Source organism: Cheilinus undulatus, linkage group 24 (assembly GCF_018320785.1).
Source record: "Cheilinus undulatus linkage group 24, ASM1832078v1, whole genome shotgun sequence".
Taxonomy (NCBI): domain Eukaryota; kingdom Metazoa; phylum Chordata; class Actinopteri; order Labriformes; family Labridae; genus Cheilinus; species Cheilinus undulatus.
Window position 1 is genome coordinate 4,025,927 of NC_054888.1, and position 21,172 is coordinate 4,047,098.

At 41.3% G+C, this 21,172-nt stretch overlaps 1 protein-coding gene across 2 annotated transcripts in view; it reads right to left on the bottom strand.

Moving 5' to 3' along the window:
• Nucleotides 1-21,172, bottom strand: part of pard3ba (par-3 family cell polarity regulator beta a) — a 364,154-nt gene that overhangs the window by 228,138 nt on the left and 114,844 nt on the right. For both annotated transcript variants that reach the window (XM_041781937.1, XM_041781936.1), the window contains 2 exons: nt 17,657-17,785; nt 2,068-2,253 (listed from right to left, as the gene is read on the bottom strand). In XM_041781937.1, the coding sequence (XP_041637871.1) occupies nt 2,068-2,253; nt 17,657-17,785 (315 nt within the window). The remainder of the gene's footprint in view (nt 1-2,067; nt 2,254-17,656; nt 17,786-21,172) is intronic.

Sequence of the window (21,172 nt, forward strand, 5' to 3'; positions counted from 1 at the left end):
AAGTCAACGACCATTTTTTAAAAATATAATCGAGGCTGCTGTCTCTGACAGCTCCAAAACTCTTTAATGGAAATAGGTTAGATCTCTCCATGACTCTTCCTCATCTCCTCCCTTTTTTTGTGTCAGTCAGACTCGGGGGACGCCCAGCTTCCCTGCAATGTCCCGGCCTTGGCTCTGCAAAGTCTCTTCGGACCCCTTTAGCTGCTTTTCATTAGCATGCATCAAACTGTAGGAGGAGACGCTCAGACACCCTGATGTATTGTGTTCCTGCTGAGTTTCTCTTTCTCTTTTTCTAGTTCCATCCTGATCCTTTTTTCCTTCAGATTTCCTCCTTCAATTCTGTTTATCTCCTCTCTGTCTCCCTCTTATGTGGTATCTTGTCCCAGAAACCTGTTTCGCAGCCAGTCGGAGATCTTTTTAGGCTGCTCTGTCGGAGCTCTATCACATCAGCAGCTGTCGGGAGCCTCTTTCTGGCCGCCCTGTTCCCAAACCAGCCATTTATCTATAAGGCCACACTTGTCTCTGTGCAGCGTGGTTATGCGGCGCAGATCTGGGAGCAGAAGAAGATGTGATGTGTGAAACAGGGGGGAGATATCGAGGCCAAGTGGAGGAATCTCCAAAGTGCTGAAATGGGATGTTTCTCCTTCCTGATGCACTCACAACTTGAAGAGAGTGCTGAGTGATAGAGATAAGGCGGCTGCAGTGCTGATGTGAGAGGGCCGTTTGAGGTCAATGGGGGTCAGAGATCAGGCAGAGAGGAGGTGTGGTGTTGACTCGGAGAAAGGCAGGAAATGAGATGGAGTTGTGAGGAGAGCAAAGGAAGGAGATAAGAGGAAAGACATCAAAAAGAAGAAGAAAGAAAGCAATGTGTCCACCTCCATGTGCTGCGAAATTCTTGTTTGATTTTATTCACATACTCCTTTCACTAGTTATACAACAAACTTTAACACGCTGAAATTATGGATGTGCACATGATGACGGCTGCTCAAGACTGGTAGGGACAAAAGCAGCAGGGACAGTATTAGCAGAAAGTTTTAAAAACAAGCTGACACCCTGGCCCCATCACTTCGACCTTCTCCTATGTTTTGTATGCGCCCATCTTGGGGTAGGGTGCCCTGATTCCTGTTGGAATAAGAAGGTACAGCAAAGTGCTGACTCTTTACAAGGAGATCCTCCAGAGGGACACTCTAAACCAGTGTTTCTCAACACAGCTTAACCAAAGAGCCAGACTGTTCAGAAATACCTTTGCAAGAGCCACCATCTAAGAGGTGAAAAGTGGGTGAAAGTGGCAAAAAAAAATAAGTTGAAGCTGGCAAAATAGGTGAAAAAGATGCAAAAAAAGTGGCCAAAAATGGGTGAACAGGGGCAAAACAGATAGAAAATGGCAAAAACTGAGTGAAAAGTGACCAAAAAAATGACTTACAAGTGTCAATAATGGTAAAAAAGCAGCAAAAAGGTGGCAATGAATGAGTGTGACTAAAATTGGCAAAAAGCAGCAAAAATGTGGAGGAAAATGAGTGAAAAATTAACTAAAATTGGTAAAAAGCAGCAAAAGCATGGGGGAAAATGGGAAAAATCACATGTAATGGCAAGAGGCATCTTAAACCTAGTCTAACTCTAGTGTTATGGGAAATCTCCCACTATACCTTTTGAATTATCTGAAAGATCTGACATTCCTTCAGCAATCTAATGTCATAGTTTATTGTTGTTTAAATGCATTATTAATTTTGCACAAGCACTTAAAAAGACTGCTTACAGAGGAAATGTTTGTGCCTGCTTCTTCATCATTTGTTGTTTTCTAGTGGTGAGGGAATGGTTATGAGCATCAACACCACCTGGATTGAGGTGTGGATAATGTAGAGGCTGGTCTATAGTTGTCTTTCAACCTCATTTAGATGTAGACACATAGCTAATCTGCCAATCACATGGCAGCAACTCAATGCATGTTGCATGTAAACTAACATATGTATGACTGTTGCTTTTCTTGTGTGGAAGCAAACGTTTTCTGAAGGAGGCTTCAAAAGGCCCCAGAGCGAGGACTGCAGACATCAGAGAAGTTTTCTTTACCTTGTAAGCCGCTCCTCCGTGTATGATGGACTTGATGAAGATTCCCAAGTCCTCCCCAGTCTCCCTGGACCTGTTTCCCTTCAGGCTGACCCCGAGGCCGGCTGAGCCGGTTTCATTTAACGGGATCTCGTACATGAGCTGCTCCCTGCCGTCTTCATACACCAAGCTGCCAGCGTCTTCACCCTTCTGTAACACAGGGGAAAAAATGAAACAGGGGATTTATTTAAGTCATGTTTAAGAGTTTCACCCAAGTTTTCTTGAAGTGTTACGTAAAAAGCTGCCATTGTAGACAGGAAAAGCCTGTTCATACAAACACCTAATACCTACTTTACATAAGAACTGCTGTGTATGATGGCTGACGATTGCAGAGTGAGCACCGTATCGAATGCACTGATGCTCCTACGGCAGGATGATTATGCTCAACAGAGAAAAAACTGTAGGAGAAGGGAAGGGGATTAAAGAGTCGGATGGAAGAGAGGAGGAGGTAAGGGAAAGAAAAGGAGCAGGTGTTGTGTAGCAGACAGAGAGATGCAGGCGAAGAACGGAGGAGAAGAAAGCAACTTTATTTGGAGATGAAAGGTGCAGACAGAGAGTGAGCTATTTCTAAAGGAAACATAATAACCTTTTCATACCTCTTCCTGCAGCTCAGTAGGGGAGGTAGGGGGAGGAAAGGAGGAGGGGGAGGGGGGAGGATGGAGGCGCAGAGGAGCATTTAAAAGTAATAACCTTCCCTGAGGTACACCCGCTCTTCTCATTCACACTCCTCCTCCTTGCTCTTTACATTTCACCCTAGTCTCTCAATCTCACTGTATGTCTCCCTCCTCTTCCCCTTCCACAGGTCCCCATCTCCATCTCTCACCCACCCACTGCCATCTAATGTGGAGAAAATGACCGTGGCAGTGGCAACCGTGGCATCGGAAGAAGATGGAGGAGGGAGACAAAAGGCGACAGGAGAGAAAAAGCAAAATGCGTGTCATTAGACAACGGTAAAATGGAGAGCAGGAGGGACAAAAATGCCAGGATCAGTCACCCAGAGAGAAGAGGGGCCTCCGCAACACCTCACTCCAAAGCCTGATTCTTCTTTGAAGAGGGTTAAGAGGCTGAGATGCAAGGATTCACACATTCTTTATTTTCTGGCTCTTTTTGCTACTCCTCAAGAGCAGAGAATTGATTTATTTCAGGATATATATATACATATATATATATATATATATATATATATATATATATATATATATGTGTGTGTGTGTGTGTGTGTGTGTGTATATATATGAAGACAAAACCCCACTATGATTCAAGAGATATTAAAGACAATTTTGCAGGAATTAGTGCTGACGGTGAAATTTCCTTTGAAATGTGCAATCAACAGATCCCAAAGACGTCCATGCACTTCACAACCAAAGCTTCAATTACACCAAGCTGTCTGGTTCAGCTTGGTGTAATATGGTGCTCAGTTATTTGCATTTCTGTAAAAAAATAACAGATCCATACATCCTACTTTGTGGCATCCCTCTAATGGGTTACCAAGCATGCCTATCTGACCCTAAAGAGTGGAGCTGGTCTCTCTGCTGTCCGCTGATTGGTTGACAGAATCTGTGCTGTACATCAGTAATGGAAAAAATAAAAACATGCCAAGTTTACATGAAGCTAAACATCGCTTTTTCTCTCATAAAAGTGCACAGTATATAAATTCCACCACTAGGGGGCTCTCAACCTTATTAAAAACAAAAGATGACAAGTAGAGCAAACCCACTTTTCCTGAATTTCTCCAGTTACTTCTTGTTTTGAGTTGAGGATAATTGCTTTGGATGAAATCCACACACAGAGGGAGAAAAGCTGTTAAAAGTGGCATTTCTAGCAGATGCTATGACTGACCTACAAAGTATACTGGAATGGCTTGCATTGGAAACAAAGGAGGGCACTTTTAACAGCTTTTCTCCTTCATTATGTGACATTTAGCCATGAAACCAAAATGTCAGTTCACCATTTAGCAAAAACACTGTAACCCTTAAAATACAGGTTTTAGTTATATTCAATGAGAGTGCTTTCACCAGCTCCACTGCTCTGCATCTCTCCTCCAGCAGAGCTCCTGCGGTCCGGAGCCCTCTGCAGCAAATATGCTGGACTTCTATGTCTGCAGGACGTCAGAGCCCTGTGCATAAATTCAGCACGGAGCAGATCCAATGGGCAGGAAGTGTTGCCAACAACACATTAAAATATCGGGTTAAATTTCAGAATAAAATAACCCGTGTTGACGCCAGACTCATGGCAGACTGTGTTTCCTTTCACTACATCGATGAAAAGTCTAAATGGGGCCTGTAGCCAACAGGTGAGAGGAGCAAAAAGAGTGTTACTAACCCACAGTAGAAGCAGAAAAATCTACATGAGGACAAAACAGAGACAATCAAAGCAAATTCATCCTACTCCTGAAGTTCAGAACAATGGCCCTGGAAAGCAGGACACATAGTCAAACTGCAGCGCAACCATGATGGAGCAGAGATGTATCTGGTGTATTTTAGGGGTAATGAGTGCAGTTTTAATGAACAGAGGAGACACAGAGGTGGGCAGAAGTAAACATGACTGAGCAGTGGTCTGGTTTTGTGGGTTAGGGTTAGGCCATAACTTTACTGGGGTGAGCTCGGGCATGTAAACTAAAAAAAACAATGGCATAGAATAATCCATCACAAGTCAGAAGCACAAAACATGACTGAGATACAGCAACAGAACAGCAGCCTTCAGTGCCAGTTCCTACTTCATTATGTAGCTGTCTCTGACATGAAATCCAGCGGTTTGACAGCAACAAAAAACAAGACGTCCCATTAACATTACAAGAATTAAGAGTTAATCTGGCTGTGAACGCTGCTGGAAATATCTGAGATAATGTGAGAACTCTTCTAAAATAAATAGTTCCAAACACTTTGTGAATGACTCAACACTTGGTAACTTGGTGCTATACATGTTAGTGACGACAGTGTAGACAACGATGGTAAGAGGTTTCATGCTGATGATATGTTTTACTGCTGATGTCTACATCATTTGATCTCTGCTTGTGTTTGTACTTCCTCTTAGATTTACCCTGTTAATTTGACTCGCATAGTGTTAAAGAATATAATCCTCAGAAGTTCTGAGTTACATGAACACTTTGGAAAGTGTTGCTATTTTAACTCTCTTGAAGTGTTAATTTTTCAAGTGTCCTCTTAATAGAATAATATGTTACAAAACTTCACTTTGTGTGAAAATATGAGGTTTTTACACAATGGGAAGCACTTCACATACTTGATAAAGATTCCCTCTGCCACTTAACAACTGTGTCTAAGTCAGGTGTCTTCTATCAAGGATGGAGCAAAGAGCAAGATGCAGAGCTAGACTGACTCCTGAGGTGAGAGTCTGCACTCCATCTTTAAACAGACCGACCGCTACCACAGGCAGGAAGTAACCAACTCAGTGATTAACTACACTCATGGTGCAGAAGTGTTTAACATCATACGGATGGAGTTACAGCAGTGATCTTTGTACAACAGGCAACAACCAAACACAAGTAAACACATATAAACACTGCCCAAGGGAATGATGGGAAAACTCTGCCTAACGCAGAAAAATTCAGATTTTTGCAGCGTAACATTTGTGCACCTCATAATCACTGCTTGTCCATGTCACCTCCTCCCTGTATTTTCATCTTGAAGCCAAATCCCGTTCAACTTTCTTGAATCCCATGTGTTTAGTGAATGTGTGCATTCACTTGGGGGTCGCCAGACACTGATAGGGGGTCTCTAGATGCCCTAAAAAACTAAGAATATTTTTTTAAATTACACTGTTGCCACTTTACACCAATTATGTCAAATTTTTTACCCAGTTTCATCATTTTCCCCACCATTTTTAACACATTGTTACCATTTAACACCTATTTTTGTCAGTTTTAAACTATTCCCACCACTTTTTTTCTGCTCATTTTTGCCACTTCTGAAGCAGTTCTTGCCACTTAAGCCTAATGCTGCCTCTGTTCACCCTTTACTGCCACTATTAACCCCTTTTTACACCCATTTTTTCCCATTTTAACATCCCACCATTTGATATGCCCAATTTTGCTCGTTTAACCAATTTCTGCCTGTTTTTCCTTTCTCAGTTAACCTTTTTTGCCACTTTTTATCAATTTTTCATCACATTTCACCAAATTTCAACCCATTTTTGCCATTAAAAGCCATTTCAGCCACTTTTTAACTCCCTTTCACCACTATTTATGCCCATTTTTGCCACTTTAACCCATTTTTTGCCTTTTTTGACAATTTTATCTAATTTTTGCCACCTCTAACCCATTTCTGCTACTTTTAAAATCCAGTTTCACCATCTTTTCCACCATTTTTTGCCATTATTAATCCATTGTAGCAATTTTTAAATTATGTATGTAATACGAACACCACAGCTTATTGTAAGAGATGTTAAACTGGCATCTAGGCCCACAAACTCTTTAAAAAAGAGATTTAGTCCATGTAAACTAAAGTATATGGGTATAATGGGATAGCTTACATGCACTTAAAGCTGTGGGTTTTTTTGTCTGCACATCCCAGATTATAATCATGTCATGTAGGCCTAGAGGAATATGTCTATACCAACCATACCAGTTGTCATAGCTTTAAAGATCCGTGGACCTGTACCAGGATTGCCGGGGCTTACATCAGGCTCCTCACCCGCCAGTGAATCAAGAAATCCATGTTCACGTTTCCTCTCTCATCTTGGCACAGCACTGAAGGAAGTGGGAGTCAAAATGTCCTCCGGTATAATGTTGTGGGAACTCACACTTTCAACGACGCTATGATCCCTCATCCCCTCAAATTCTGTCTCCCTCTGTCAGCGGCGCCCGGCGCTGCTTCGTCGAGGTGCTTAATTAAAACAACAGCCTGTTAAAGCCTTCAGGCCGAGAAGGGTTACTCTGCTCCAGAGTATGAGTCAGAGCTCCAGTGAAGGTGTCTGCATCAGAGTCAAGATATTCAAAGGGAAATGAGCCGACCCACTGGATTTAGTCACCGCTTTCATTTTGAACTGAAGATGACTGAGTGAGTATTAATTAGAGCAAAGGTTCTCAACCTTTTCAGCAGGCAACCCCTGAATCAAGGTGCCAGAGACCGGTGACCCCCACTGTACCTGAAGGTGGTTGAACAAAGCCATGCACATTCAAGAATAGTTCATACAAGGCTGTCCAAAAGGTGGGAAAAGGGGGAGGTCTCTGGGACCCAGACAAACTGGGGGCCGATGGAGGTTAGAAAAACCATGGTCCATTGTGAAGTTAAGCTGTGATATCTATATTTCATACTTAACCTTATAAAATAACCACTCTTATCAAAGAAACAAATACCTTTATTTATTCATTCATTATGAAAAAAACATAATCAAAATGGGTTAACAATTGCTACAATTGGTTAATAATGACAAAAATAGGGGAAAAAGTGATGAAATAAGATATCTGAAGGATATATTTGGGTTAAAGTGGCAAAAATGGGCACAAAAAGTGGTAAGAGGGGATTGAAAAGTGGCTGAAAGGGCTTTTAAGTGCAAAAAATGATGGAAATTAGGTGGAATGGGATGAAAATTTGATATAAACTAGCAATAATGGGTTAAATGTGGTTAAATGGGCTAAAATGGTTGTAAAAAGTGATTGATAGAGGCAATAATGGGTCAACAGAGGCAACAAAAGGCAGAAAGTGGCAAGAATTGCATTTGAAGTGGCAAAAACAGGCAGGAAAAAAAATGTTGGAAAATGGTTTAAAAAGGACAAAAGTGCGTTTTAAGTGGCAAAAATGTTCGAAAATTGACAAAATTGGAGTTAAAAGTGTTGAAAAGGGGGTGACATTAGGCAAAATTGGTGTGAAGTGGCAACAGTGTCAATTAAAAAATACTCTTTGTTTTTTTAAGGCATTCTGTGATCCCCTCAGGGTGTCTCGTGAATCCTAAGAGGGTCCCAACCCCAAGGCTGAGAACCACTGAATTAGAGGATGAGCAGACACGGGTTGCTAAGGGTTGACAGAACTTTAGATACAGGCTGGCATCATTTGTTTCTTCTATAAACTAGCTGGTCAGTGCATCTTAAAAAAAAAAATTTGGCCAAAGTTTGAAGAAATTCTCCAAAGGGTTCTTGGGATATCGTGTTCACTAGAATGGCCCAGGTGGACAACACTAAAACATAACGGCTCTAGTTTTGGCACTCTCCAGCACTGAGGCATAAATATTGGAGGTGAAAGAGCAGGCCGTGGGCTGAGCTCAAATTTCATGTATTATTTGTAAGATTTGAATGACTTTATGTGGGTGCTGGGGAAATGAAAGCATGACTAAATCTATGGACAAAACAAGGCATGTGGCACAGTGACCTCGTGTTTTCATGATCATGGAGAGTTAAAATCGTAGCGGGAACTAAAACCTGACCAAACAGTCTTCTTTACCAGTGATCCTCAACCTTTTCAGCCTGCAACCCCCAAACCCAAGGTACCAGAGACTGGGGAGCCGGGAAATTGGTTAAACGAGCAAAAATGGGCATATCAAAAAGGGAAATGTCATTAAATGGGAAAAAATGGGCATAAAAAGTGGTTGACGGTAGCAATAATGGGTCAACTGAGGCAGCATTAAGCTTAGATGGCAAAAATTGGTTCAGAAGTGGCAAAAACAGGCAGAAAAAAGTGGTGGAAACGGTTTAAAATGGACAAAAACAAGTGAAAAATGGCAAAAAAAAAAGGTATTAAAATTGGTGGGAAAAAATTATGAAAAAGGTAAAAAAAAAAGTGACAAAATTGGTGTTAAGTGGCAACAGTGATATTTAGAAAATATTCTTAGTTTTTTAGGGCATCTGGAGACCCCCTCTCAGTGTCTTGGACCCCCATATTGAGAACCACTGCTCTATACTGCCCAAACACCTCATGTACACGTATGTAGCAGCATGATCTCAGCTTCTGATGATCATCATCCAGCCGTGGCTTATGTTTGGTTTCTTGATGTGATGAGAACAAGAAAACGAAGCAGAAATCATTCCTGGAAAGTCATGGGAGCCATTTCTATTTCAGTATAACCTCAGATGTTGAGTCACGGATTATTTTTATCAACAAGGTGTTTCAGAGCGCCGTAACTCAAAACCGGAGGAATTACAAAGACAATCCACCACTTCCTGCTTGAGAGACAATTGAGAAGACTCAGGTGGCAACCTGGGAGGTTTTAAATACCTCTGTGATGGAGCTGCAACAACACACAGGAGGTGAAGGTGGCTCCATCAAAGACGAGGAGGATGATGGAGTTATGAAACAGCAAAGTCTCACCATGTCAACTTGTTTATCTTTTCGTTTTCTGATCTATTTACATAACAAAGTGGATCTCAGCGGTGGTCCACAGCATGCACACACTCCAATATCCCCTCTAATGCCCTTACCTTAGGGGCAGAATGTGTCCCCGGGGTGTCTGAGACCCCATGGCTCCACTCTGGGACCCCTCCTCCCCCCAATATTAGCCTTCAGCAGTGGTTCTTTAACACGCTTTTAGCCAGGAGAGAGACCACCCTCTTCAACACCCAAATGAGGAGACAAAAAGACGCTTTTTCCTACCCCAGGGTGGGCGGCGAATGTGGCAGAGGGGGGGTTGATACACAGCGATTACACAGAGGCTTTTGTCCAGGAGGATTTCTAAATGGGGGGTTTCAAAGCGGTGGGATTAGCGGTGAGAGCGACATTCAATTAAGATGAGATCTCAGCGTGCTCGGCAGCGGCGACAGAGCTGCCAATTAATCGCCTTAATGTCTGCATCTTCGCCGCTTTACACCTTTACCTCGTAACGAAGAGAAAGGGAAGTGAAATGACTGATAGAAGGATAACTCTGGTGTGTTGGAGGGGGAGGGAGGATAATGGGAAAGTGGAAGAGGAGCTTTAGAGTGACAGAAAGAGGAAAAAAGTCAAGGAGAGGCAACAGAAACAAAGCAAAGTCCATCTCTGTCTGCCGACCCTCTTCCTGTGGAGTGGCTGAGGTTCGAGGGTCGCACATGTGCAGATTGACCCTACATCCTGTCCTTGGCAAACTCATAATTCTGCATCCAAACTCACTAAAACCAACAAAAACTCCACACGACAAAGAATCTGTGAACACAACGAGGCCCTGTGAAATAACAAAAGTGCAGAGGGCTGTGGAGACGCAGAAACGCTGACAGGAATTAAAGCGTGATTAGAAGTTATCACTTTTTAATTACTCAGAGAAAGCAGGAGATGGGCTAGAAAATCGTCCTTCCTTTGTGCCCTAATAATGTGGCTAATTCACAGCCTTTATTGTTGCTCCTTTGGCTGAATGAGACTGCTCTGCCTCACAGCGCTGCCTTCAGAGCGCTTTCACAGAACCACGCGCGGCTCATGAACATCAACACCCGCTCTATTGAAACTAATCAGTCATCGGTTCAGCTAGTTCCTCTGACTTTACTTGTATGAGAGGGATGAAAAAGACTGTGTGAATGCTGGGAATAGGGTATAAATCTTGTAGAACAGAAACCACCAGCCTTGACCTTGGATCAAACTGCTGCGTCGTCTCTGCCCGAGTGTCCCTTCAGAAAATCCCCACAGTTGCTGCTTCTGTTCAGCTGAGCTGACCTCTGTTCTTTGAGTGTCCTTTAGTCAAGTATCCGTATTTCTCTGCTTTGAAGAGCCTAACTCTGCATGCACAAGATCCCAGACTCCCTCCTTTATCACTAATTATCATCCATCATTATCAGCCATCTAGCTGCAGAACTCTTGGGATGGCAAAGTTGGCTAGCTGGGTCCTCCTTCCACCAGTTTAGATGAGATGTAGGTATCTAGATTAGTTTTTAATGCACTGCTCTTAAATTTGGTAAGTACTATCATGTTTGGCGCTGAAAATACACCTGCAGCGTATCTTGAACAAAGCAAAGTGGCGCTCCAGGCACGCGCTGCTGCCGGTCTGGAGCACCGGCTGTGGACCTGCAAGTCTAGAGAGGGGAAGATTTGCTCCGCAGTACGATTCGCCAGTGGATCGCGGTGCGGTCACTGTAAGTGGAAACTGGAGGTTAGACAATATAAGAGTACACTGTTCTGCTCATTTGCGCTTTCCTCTTTGGCATAAACAGCCAAGTCAAGAGTCTTTAAAGGAGACGATAGTCCTAAAAGTCGCAGTTTTTAGCCGAAAGAAACGCCTTTGTTACTTCAGCAGTATGTTTAGGATGCCTTTTCCAGTGAGAAACATATCTCTGATTTAGAGCAGGGGTTCTCAACCTTTTCAGCCTGTGATCCCCAAAAATAAAGGTGCCAGAGACCGGGGACCCCTACTGTACCTGAAGGTGGTTGAGCACAGCCATGAACATTCTAGAAAAGTCATGTGCAGACAAGGCTGTCTATAAGGAGGGATGAAGGGGGTGGTTTCTGGGACCAAGCCAAACTGGGGGCCCATGGAGGTCAACAAAACCATGGTCCATTGTGGAGTTAAGCTGTGAAAACCATATTTGAAATTTGACCTAAATAATAACCACTCTTATCAAAGAAACAAATATCTTTATTTATTCAATTCAATAATCTTTAAATAATATGATTTATGTTAAAAACATAATTAAAATGGGTTAAAAAGGCTAAAATTGGTTAATAATGGCAAAAAACGGTGGAAGAGGTGGTGAAATTGGATTTGTAAAGAACATAAATAGGTTAAAGTGGCAAAACATAACCAAAAATAGGTTAAAGTGGCAAAAACAGATACAAAAATTGCTAAAAAGGAATTAAAAAGTGGCTGAAATGGCTTTAAAGTACAAAGTGGAAATTATGTGGAACGGGATGAAAAATGGATATAAACTGGCAAACATGGATTAACTGTGGCTTAAAAGGGCAAAAAAGGGGTATAAAAAGTGGTTGATAGAGGCAATGATCGGTCAACAGAGGCAACAATAGGCTGAAAATGGAAAAAATAGGTTTATAAGTTACAAAAACAAGCAGAAAAAGAAGTGGACAGGGTTTAAATTGGACTAAAATGGGTTTTAAGTGGCAAAAAATAAGTTAAAATTGGTGATGAAAAAGGGTTAACATTTGGTATAATTGGTGTAAAGTGGCAACAGTGTGATTTAAAAAATGTGCATAGTTTTTTTAAGGCATCTGGAGACCCCTCTCAGTGTCTCGTGACCCCCAAGGGGGTCTTGACCCCAAGGTTGAGAACCACTGATTTACAGGAGTGAGTTAGTAAATATTTCAGCCATCAAGGACAGTGGGTAAAGTTGTGGTTAATTAAGACATGTACATCATGAACTGCCATGGTTTGAGGTTAGGCATGTATTTGGTGTGTTATGATGATAGAAGGGGTTTTACCTTTTTTGCCTGGATCAGTGAAATGGTGCTCACACTTTATCCTTAAAGAGCAAAAGTGCCTGAATTTTCTGAACACTCTCCTGTTCAGCTATGACAGCCAACTTTTCAGGACTTATTTCAGTGTCACTTTCAGGTTCAGTCAGACGTTAAATTTAATTATTTTGGATACAAGGACGCGACCCAGTGAGTAATGATCTTCCTTTCTTCATCCCTCCACACAGCTTTGACTGATATTTTCCCTGGAGTCTTTGTCATGGCCCTTACCCACGTTTGTAACAACCAGAGCTAAAAATACATGGTTTCTGAGCTGAATCAAGCCACTTTAAACAGGTTTTTCTTAATCCCCACACCTATTTATGACTTTTCAAGGATGAATAAAGAAATTTGAGCAAACTTTTCTTCAGTAAATCAAGTTAAGGAGAGGCTTTTTCGGGTTTTAACCCCCGGGAAGAGACAGGCAGGGCTTTCCTACTGCACCACCTGCAGGCACAGTCATATACAAAGTGATTTCAAGCACATAATCAAGCCTTTCTTACTGATCATTTCATTAGAAATTTAACCTGATTCTGTTTATTGATATAAGGATAAGCCAAACATGTAGAGGAGCACGTTAAACCTTGATTTATTCAATGAACTGATATTGTGGATTAATTATCTGTGGCAGCAACAGCGAGGTTACTGGAGGAAAACTCTGAATTGTTTTTCAGCCAATTAAACTCAGCAGCTCCTGCATGTAAGACTGCGATAATGAATTGCTGATCTGCATCTGATGGTTATTTTTAACAAATACAAGCCTGCTCCTGTGGATGCATAAAGGCAGCTTTTACATGATAAAAACAGTCATAAATATTCATGTGCAACCACGCAGACAAACAGACAGACACCTACACACTAAAATTTAAGGATGGGCAGATGGCCACGTTGGTTTAATGCGTCTCAATCATCATTACATCTTTTGTGCGACTTAATCGTAGGGAGATGTTCTTTGCTAGTGTTGCACATAAATTTCCACAATTCACTACTTGAGCTCAGCAGGAGAAAGAGTGAGGCAATTAAAAACAAGCAAGGAAGGAGAGAGACTGAAAATGGAGGAACAAAATCCTTCTTTTGTTTTTTAGAGGAGAGTGAAGTTCTGTTTTTAAAAGGTACAGATGTGTGTAAAAACAAAAAGATGTGTTGCTGCATCCGTCTTCTGTTTTGTGATACTCAACGTGCGGCTCATTTATGATGATTTGTTGCTCTTTTATGTCTTCATTTGAAATATAATTCCCTCAGAAAACCTTTAAAAGTAACATATGACCTCAGAAATTATCCTTTGCAAGTCACATTGATCAGTTTTGATTCCACACTTACACAGTAGGCTTTAATTGTCAACCTCTATTGTTGCCTGCATATTTCCATTGTCCTTATTTGCAATTTTTGCTACTTTGATTCCATTTTTACTGCTTTTACCCCTTTTTTGACATTTTTATCCAGCTGTTTGCAATTTTTTTGCACCTTTTTTGCCACTTCTCGCCCATTTAAGCTGCAATTAAATGCCCCTAATTTCCCATTTTGCCACTCTTTAATGCATTTTGCCCATTTTTACTGCCTTTTTCTGATTTTTGCCCATTTTAGTCACTTTTCACTCATTTTTCTTCTCCATGTTTTTGCCACTTGTGGACCATTTTTGCCACCTGTAACTCTTTTTTTTTTTGCCACTTTTCACCAATTTTTGCCACTTTCTGCCCTGTTTTGCCACTTTTCTCCTAGTGTTTGCCCCTTTAAGCCCATTTTTACCACTTCTTTTTGACACTTTTATCCACCTGTCTGCAATTTTTTGCTCCTTTTTGCCCATTTAAGCAGCCTTTTGCAATGAAATATCACCAATTTCACATTTTGCCACTCTTTGATGCTTTTTTCCACATTTTGCCCACCTTTATTCTGATTTTTGCTTATGTTAGTCACTTTCACTCATTTTTTTCACCGTGTTTTTGCAACGTTTGGACCATTTTTGCCACCTGCAATTCATTTTTTTTGCCGCTTATCTCCCATTTTTGCCGCTTTAAGCTCATTTTTGCCACTTCCTTTTGTCACTTTTCTCCCCTTTTGCAATTTTTTGCTCCTTTTTGCCACTTCTTGGACATTTAAGCTCCCTATTGCAATTAAATGCTACTTCTTGCTCATTGTTCCCACTTTTTATTTGATTTTTGCCCAGTTAGTTTTTTTTCACTCGTTTTTTGTGACCTTTTTGGCCCTTTCATTATCATTCATTATATAGTCACTTCCCACACATTTTTGCCACTTTTCTCCTTGAGTATTCCGCTTTTTGAACACTTTTACCACATTTAACTTATTTTAATTGCCACTTTTCACCTCTTAGATTGTGGCTCTTGCAAATGTATTTTTCAACAGCTTGGCTCTTTGATTGATCAGGGTTAAGTAACACTGGTCTAGAGTCTGCTGGGTCAAAACCTCACAGCTTGGTCTGTGGGATCTAAAATCCAAATGTCTGCGGTCAGCCTTTTATTGACAGTGTGTTCACTATATCCAGAGGGTTAGATTGTTTCAGGGGAGCAAAATGTTGGGACAACTGAAATAATGTTGGGTTTAATTCATCTACATAACAGGCAACTGCACCAGGTAGCAAAACAGATCTAGAAAGGATGTCAGACCATTAAATGGGATTATTTATCAAGGCTTTTATAACAAACAGAGAACAACAACAACAACTTCTCTTTTAAGTTTATTAAAGATATTTTCTTATCAACTGACAGTGATGTTTAAATGTGGAAATCCTGCCCCTAACTAAGACCTGACACTGAACATATTCATGGGCAAACTTAGGTTTTCATCTGGATAATGCATGTGATGTTGAGGTTGATTGCAGTGATTGCCTCAAAGGTCGTGCAACAAAATATTACCACCCAGGCCAATTCTGTTGAACCACAATTCAAAAGCAAAGTCTGGCTGACCATTCTGAAACAGAGAGGCACCAACAGTCTGTCCACATGTGTATAAACCTGGCTCTTCACTCCAGTCTCTGCCTGATTGTTCAGTTTCACCTCTGAATTTTTTGCTTATCTTTGTTCTCCCTAATGTAGGACTACTTCTTCCTCAAATCATCATGACTACTTTCCTCGCCCTGCAGAGCCATCAGTTCCTTCTGACCCCTTCAACTTCAAATAACCCCTTCATCATTCGTCAGCACACTTCCTGCAGCCACAGTGATATAAAAGAAGTCCACTACGGCTCCTTAATGTCTCCTTTTAAACCAAAAAACAGACAGCTCAGTGGACAAGTCAAAGTTCATCTACAGCTATAGCTTTTAAAAATCCTATTTTCACATTAAACCCATACAAGTTCATATCGTTATATTCAAATTATCTCATATCCCTTATCATCTTTCCAAATAAAGCAGGTTTTTATCCCAGCAGGAAGTCAATTAACCTTAGAGTAAAACAGTACAGAAATAAGAAGTGAGACAAAAACAGTTTTAAAAGCAAAATGGTGGAATTTATGGCATAAATGAGTTTAATATTATAAACTGTAGAAAATCTTACACTGATTGTGGTTTAAAAATGTTATCATTTGAGAGATCGGAGAATTTTTTAAAGCTTTGATACTTTTTAGATATTACTGATCATTTAAATAGCACAGATTGTATCATTTTAAAACACATAACTACTGAAAATTATCTAAAAAGTATTAGAACACTCTAGTTATTACTCAAATGTTTGGCTTGTCGCCCCCTACAGGCTGGGAGTGCTTACACTGGCTTGAATAATGGAGATGCTGTTTTCAGTATTTGTTTTCTGACTTGTTATAATCTTTAAATTTGCAGCATTTTGGCAGTTTAGTCAGCTTCTATTGGTCTTTTGCAACATGTTGCAAAATGTTGCAGACTGTTGACTTTAGTTTTCTTGATTTCTGCATGTTATTGACTTGCATCCTGTCTAAATCTGCAGCATTTTCCCCTTAAATGTATGTTGCAGGTTGACTGTCCTTATCATTCACCAAAACTCTTTTTCATGGCATTTCTGCATTTGTGTGTTTATGTAATGCATCACGTTGTGAGGGTCTGCACATCTGAATTTGATCACTCTTGAGTGCCTGTGTGCCGTTGTCTGTAAATATGTGAGTGCATGTCTGTGTGTGCTTAGGGGACATCAAACCGTCTTTGAGGTTTGAGGACTGTGCTGCAGATAAGGGGCCAGATCTCACGAGGGCACCGACTACTTCAACAGCCTGATAGAGACAGGAGTGAAGGCTCTCTCTCACTCTGCCTCCCTCCTCCTCCTCCTCCTCTTTAAGTCTCTAATGCACAAATACAAGCAAGTGTTAGATGAAGACTGTAGAGCCTCTTCAAAAAGCACTTGTTATGCCAAGACTGCTGGGCCATTAATGAGGGCAAACTATTTTAGGAAGCAGTAACTTGGCTGTTTAAAGACTGTGTGCACAAGTTTCTATCAAGGACTCTGTGTTAAGGAGTGTCTGCAGCAGAACTCTAGGTGTGAATATGCATCAGTCACTACAAAGGCCCAGCGTGTCTCTTTTACAGCTCTTTGAAGTAACGGAGAGGGAATAATCAGAATAACCGCAGAGGACAGAGGGGAGAGAACAAAAACATCATTTAGAGAGAGCAGATGACTTTCACAAGGCCACCTGGCTCCGTCTGTGGGTTTTAGAGGGAGTGTTTATTGTTCAAATGTCCGCCATTCCACAGCCTTTACATCGACTCGTGACCTTGCGAGCGGCCACAGGTAAACGGTCACTTAACACCCGCGGCGTGTCGACATGAGCTGACATGCTAGTGCGTTTCCTGCGGGGCTGCTGGGGCTTGTGTGTGACTTCCTCGTGCATTGCTGTGTCAACAAACTGAAGCGGGACAGGAAGGGCCGGAGCGTGCTGTGGGTCTGTTTGTTCTGTGCATCAGTGTGTGGTGTTCATGGGCACAAGAGGGACAAGGAAGTATGTTGAGGTTTTTGAACAAAGATTACCAAAATTGGTTTGAAACAGAACAAAACGGCTCAGCTGTTAAAGCATCAAATGCCTCAGTACTTTTGATACACTAATATTTGAGATGTTAGCACTTTGGGCATGAAAAACTTTGAAATGCAGAAATGCTGCAGATGTTTTTGTATAATTTTGACATTTTGCAGAAGTTTTCAGTAATTTTGGATTATGCAAAACAGAAAAAGTGACGTTGCTGAATGAAGAGAAGCTAACAGAGCAAAGACGACGCATAGAGACACTGTGAGCTTTTTGTGTTTTACATGTTCACACTCTCTTACCAGTTCCCGAGGCAGGAAGATGTCCTCCTGCCGTGCCACCACCACGCTCACGCTCTCTCCCTGCTTGGTGCTACGCAGCATGGCCACCAGCTCCTCCTGGCTGCGCCCTGTCATGTCGACTCCATTCACCTACGCACACAACAGAAGGAAAAAAAACAAACGCACAGGGGAGTAGATTAAAGCAAAGTGCGTAATCCACTGGCAGCGCTTCAGTAACACGCTTGTAGAGGAAGACACTTAAGACGCTTAGACACTTTGAGGGATCGATTCCTCAGAAACGGCAGAAAACAACACTTCTGCCCCATTCTTGTTATGATAATTTGGGTTTGTTTGTTGCCAGCCATGTTATTTTAGGAAAAACCTTACAAGATTCCAGCCTTTATCATGACCTTTAAGGGGACTTTTTCACTTGTGTGATTGTGCACTTTTGGCTAGCTTCCCTGCCTCCAACACTCTCATAGACAAGGTCCACAACAACCATCTTCTTTGCAGCTATGTAGCTCTTCTATCTGTTTATGTCATGTAGCTTCATGGTATAGTAGTTGGGCTTTTCGCCTACAATGACAGTTGTGAACTACAGACCTACAGACCCAAAGAAATGTTGCTCATCTCCCCTGGTTGTCTTTATAGACTCTGGCCCGGGGGTGGTACAATCACAACTGACCCCCGAGTGGCAATAATGGGCTAAAAAAGGTAGTATTTAATGGCAAAAGTAGCTGAAATGGGTAAAAAGTAGTGAAAAATGGCAAAAATTGGATAAAAGTGGCAAAAAAATTGCAAAGACGGGCAAAAAAAGAGGAAACAAGTGGTATATAATGGCAAAAGTTGCTAAAATGGGTGAAAAGTGGTGAAAAATGGCAAAAATAGGATAAAAGTGGCAAAAAGAAGTGGCAAAAATGGGCAAAAAAAGTGGTATTTATTGGCAAAAGGCAGCTTAAATCGTCAAAGAGTGGCCAAAAAAAGGTGAAAAGGGCAAAATTTGGAAAGGAGTGGCAAAAAGAAGTGGTTCAAATGGACAAAAACAAGGAAAAAGTGGTAAAAGTGGTATTTAATGGGTGAAATTGGGGAGAAAAAATTTGAAAAAAGGCAAAAAAAAAAGGTATAAAAGTGGCAAAAAAGTTTCAAAAGTGGGCAAGAAAGTAGGGAAAAATGATATCTAATGGCAAAAGGCAGCTAAAATGGGCAAAAATGGGATAAAAGTGGCAAAAATTTGGAAAAAAAAATGGCAAAAAAATAGTAAAAAGTTGAAAAAAAGTGGAAAATATGGACAAAATATAGGAAAAAGTGGTATTTAATGACAAAACGTTGCTTAAATGGTTAAAAATGGGATAAAAGTGTCAAAAAATTGTGAAAAAGGGCAAAAAAGTTTATCTTTTTAAGGTTTTCTTGGGGAATAATATTTAAAAATTTAAAATGTTAAAATTTAAAATATTTAGACATAAAAGAGCCACATTTGGCTCCAGAGCCACAGGTTGAGTATCAGTGCTCTAGGGGCACAGTGCATGTTTACCACAGATCTCCAGGATCCTGTATTTACCTTGGCTAACAGGCTTAAATTTTAGCCTCTGGGGTTATCCTCCCTAACGGAAAGTGCCAAGTTTAGCTTATGACAGGATGTGAGTCATTTAAGTCAATGCCAGTCAACCTGTATAACCCTACAGAATCATGTTTGCATGTCTAAACACATGGGACAGATGCCAGCTCTCAAACTCTCCAAGAATTTGTTTGCCCTGTGATTAACAATTTAAATATTTAACGTTACATAGAAGACACAGACGTCTTTGTCTCCAGGTATTATCGTCAGCCTCAGCAGAATTGCCTCAGTCATTTTTTAAGAAAAAAAGAAAAAACATATTTTGGCAAACACACAGGATTTTTCTTTATTTATACTGTAACATTAAGTTCTACCAGATGCGTAAATATTTTTCTTAAAAAAAGAAAAGCCGCAATGAGGACTACATAACAAATTAAAGTGACTTACTAGAAAATAATCAGGATGACTTAGGCATAGTGATTATGGACTGTAACAAACTCTCTGATTGGCTGAGGCAATGAGGCACAATGAATCAGCAGCGTAAGGAGGATAGAGTTAGGCAAATATCCCAATTTAGGCAAAAAAAGGCAATAATGCTATGAGGCTAATGACAGAACAGGTGATATTTGCTGAAATGCTGTTGGTCTTTATGAATGACTGACACAAAAAAAACTGCCAAGGTGAAGCGGTTCTTTAGTAAGCATGCTTTTTTTCTTTTTGCTACTGATGGATGTCTTTTAATGTTCTCTGAATAACAAGACCAGGGGTGTCCAAACTATGGCCTGGGGGCCAGCTATAGCCTGTGGTCCATTTTTATTTGAAGTTCTGCAGCAACGTCTGAAACTAAAACGATTATGGACGGGACTCTTGTACTGTCATCTAATTTTAATTTCCACTTTTGGTTGTCTTGCTAACTCTGTAAACAAACATTTTGACTCACTGTTATTCTGTCATCTTTTCTGTTTAAGCATTTTCAGTATCTAAGCATATCTTTACCTACACTATATTGCCAAAAGAATTCACTCACCCATCCGAATAATTGAAATCAGGTGTTCCAACCACTTCCATGTCCACAGATGTATAAAATCAAGCACGTAGGCATGCAGACTGTTTCTACAAACATCTGTGAAAGAATGGCTCGCTCTCAGGAGCTCAGTGAATTCCAGCGTGGTACTGTGATAGGATGCCACCTGTGCAACAAGTCCAGTGGTGAAATTTCCTGGCTCCTAAATATTCCACAGTCAACTGTCAGTGGTATTATAACAAAGTGGAAGCCCTTGGGAACAACAGCAACTCAGCCATGAAGTGGTAGGCCACGTAAAATGACGAAGCGGGGTCAGCGGATTCTGAGGCGCATAGGGCGCAGAGGTGGCCAACCTTCTGCAGAGTCAATCACTACAGACCTCCAAACTTCATGTGGCCTTCAGATTAGCCCAAAAACAGCGGTAGAGAGCTTCATGGGATGGGTTTCCATGGCCATGCAGCTGCATCCAAGCCATACATTACCATGTGCAATGCAAAGCATCAGATGCAGTGGTGTAAAGCATGCCAGCACTGGACTCTAGAGCAGTGGAGACGCGTTCCCTGGAGTGATGAATCACGCTTCTCCACCAGATTGCCAGGTGGAGAAGCGTGATTCATCACGCTTCTCCACCTGGCAATCTGGTGGACTAGTCTGGGTTTGGCAGTTGCCAGGAGAACTTGTCTGACTGCACTGTGCCAAGTGCAAAGTTTGGTGGAGGGGGGATTATGGTGTGGTGTTGTTTTTCAGGAGCTGGGCTTGGCCCCTTAGTTCCAGTGAAAGAAACTCTGAATACTTCAGCATATTTGGACAATTCCATGCTCCCAACTTTGTGGGAACAGTTTGGGGATGGCCCCTTCCTGCTCCAACATGACTGTGCACCAGTGCACAAAGCAAGGTCCATAAAGACATGGATGAGGGATTTTGGTGTGGATCAACTTGACTGGCCTGCACAGAGTCC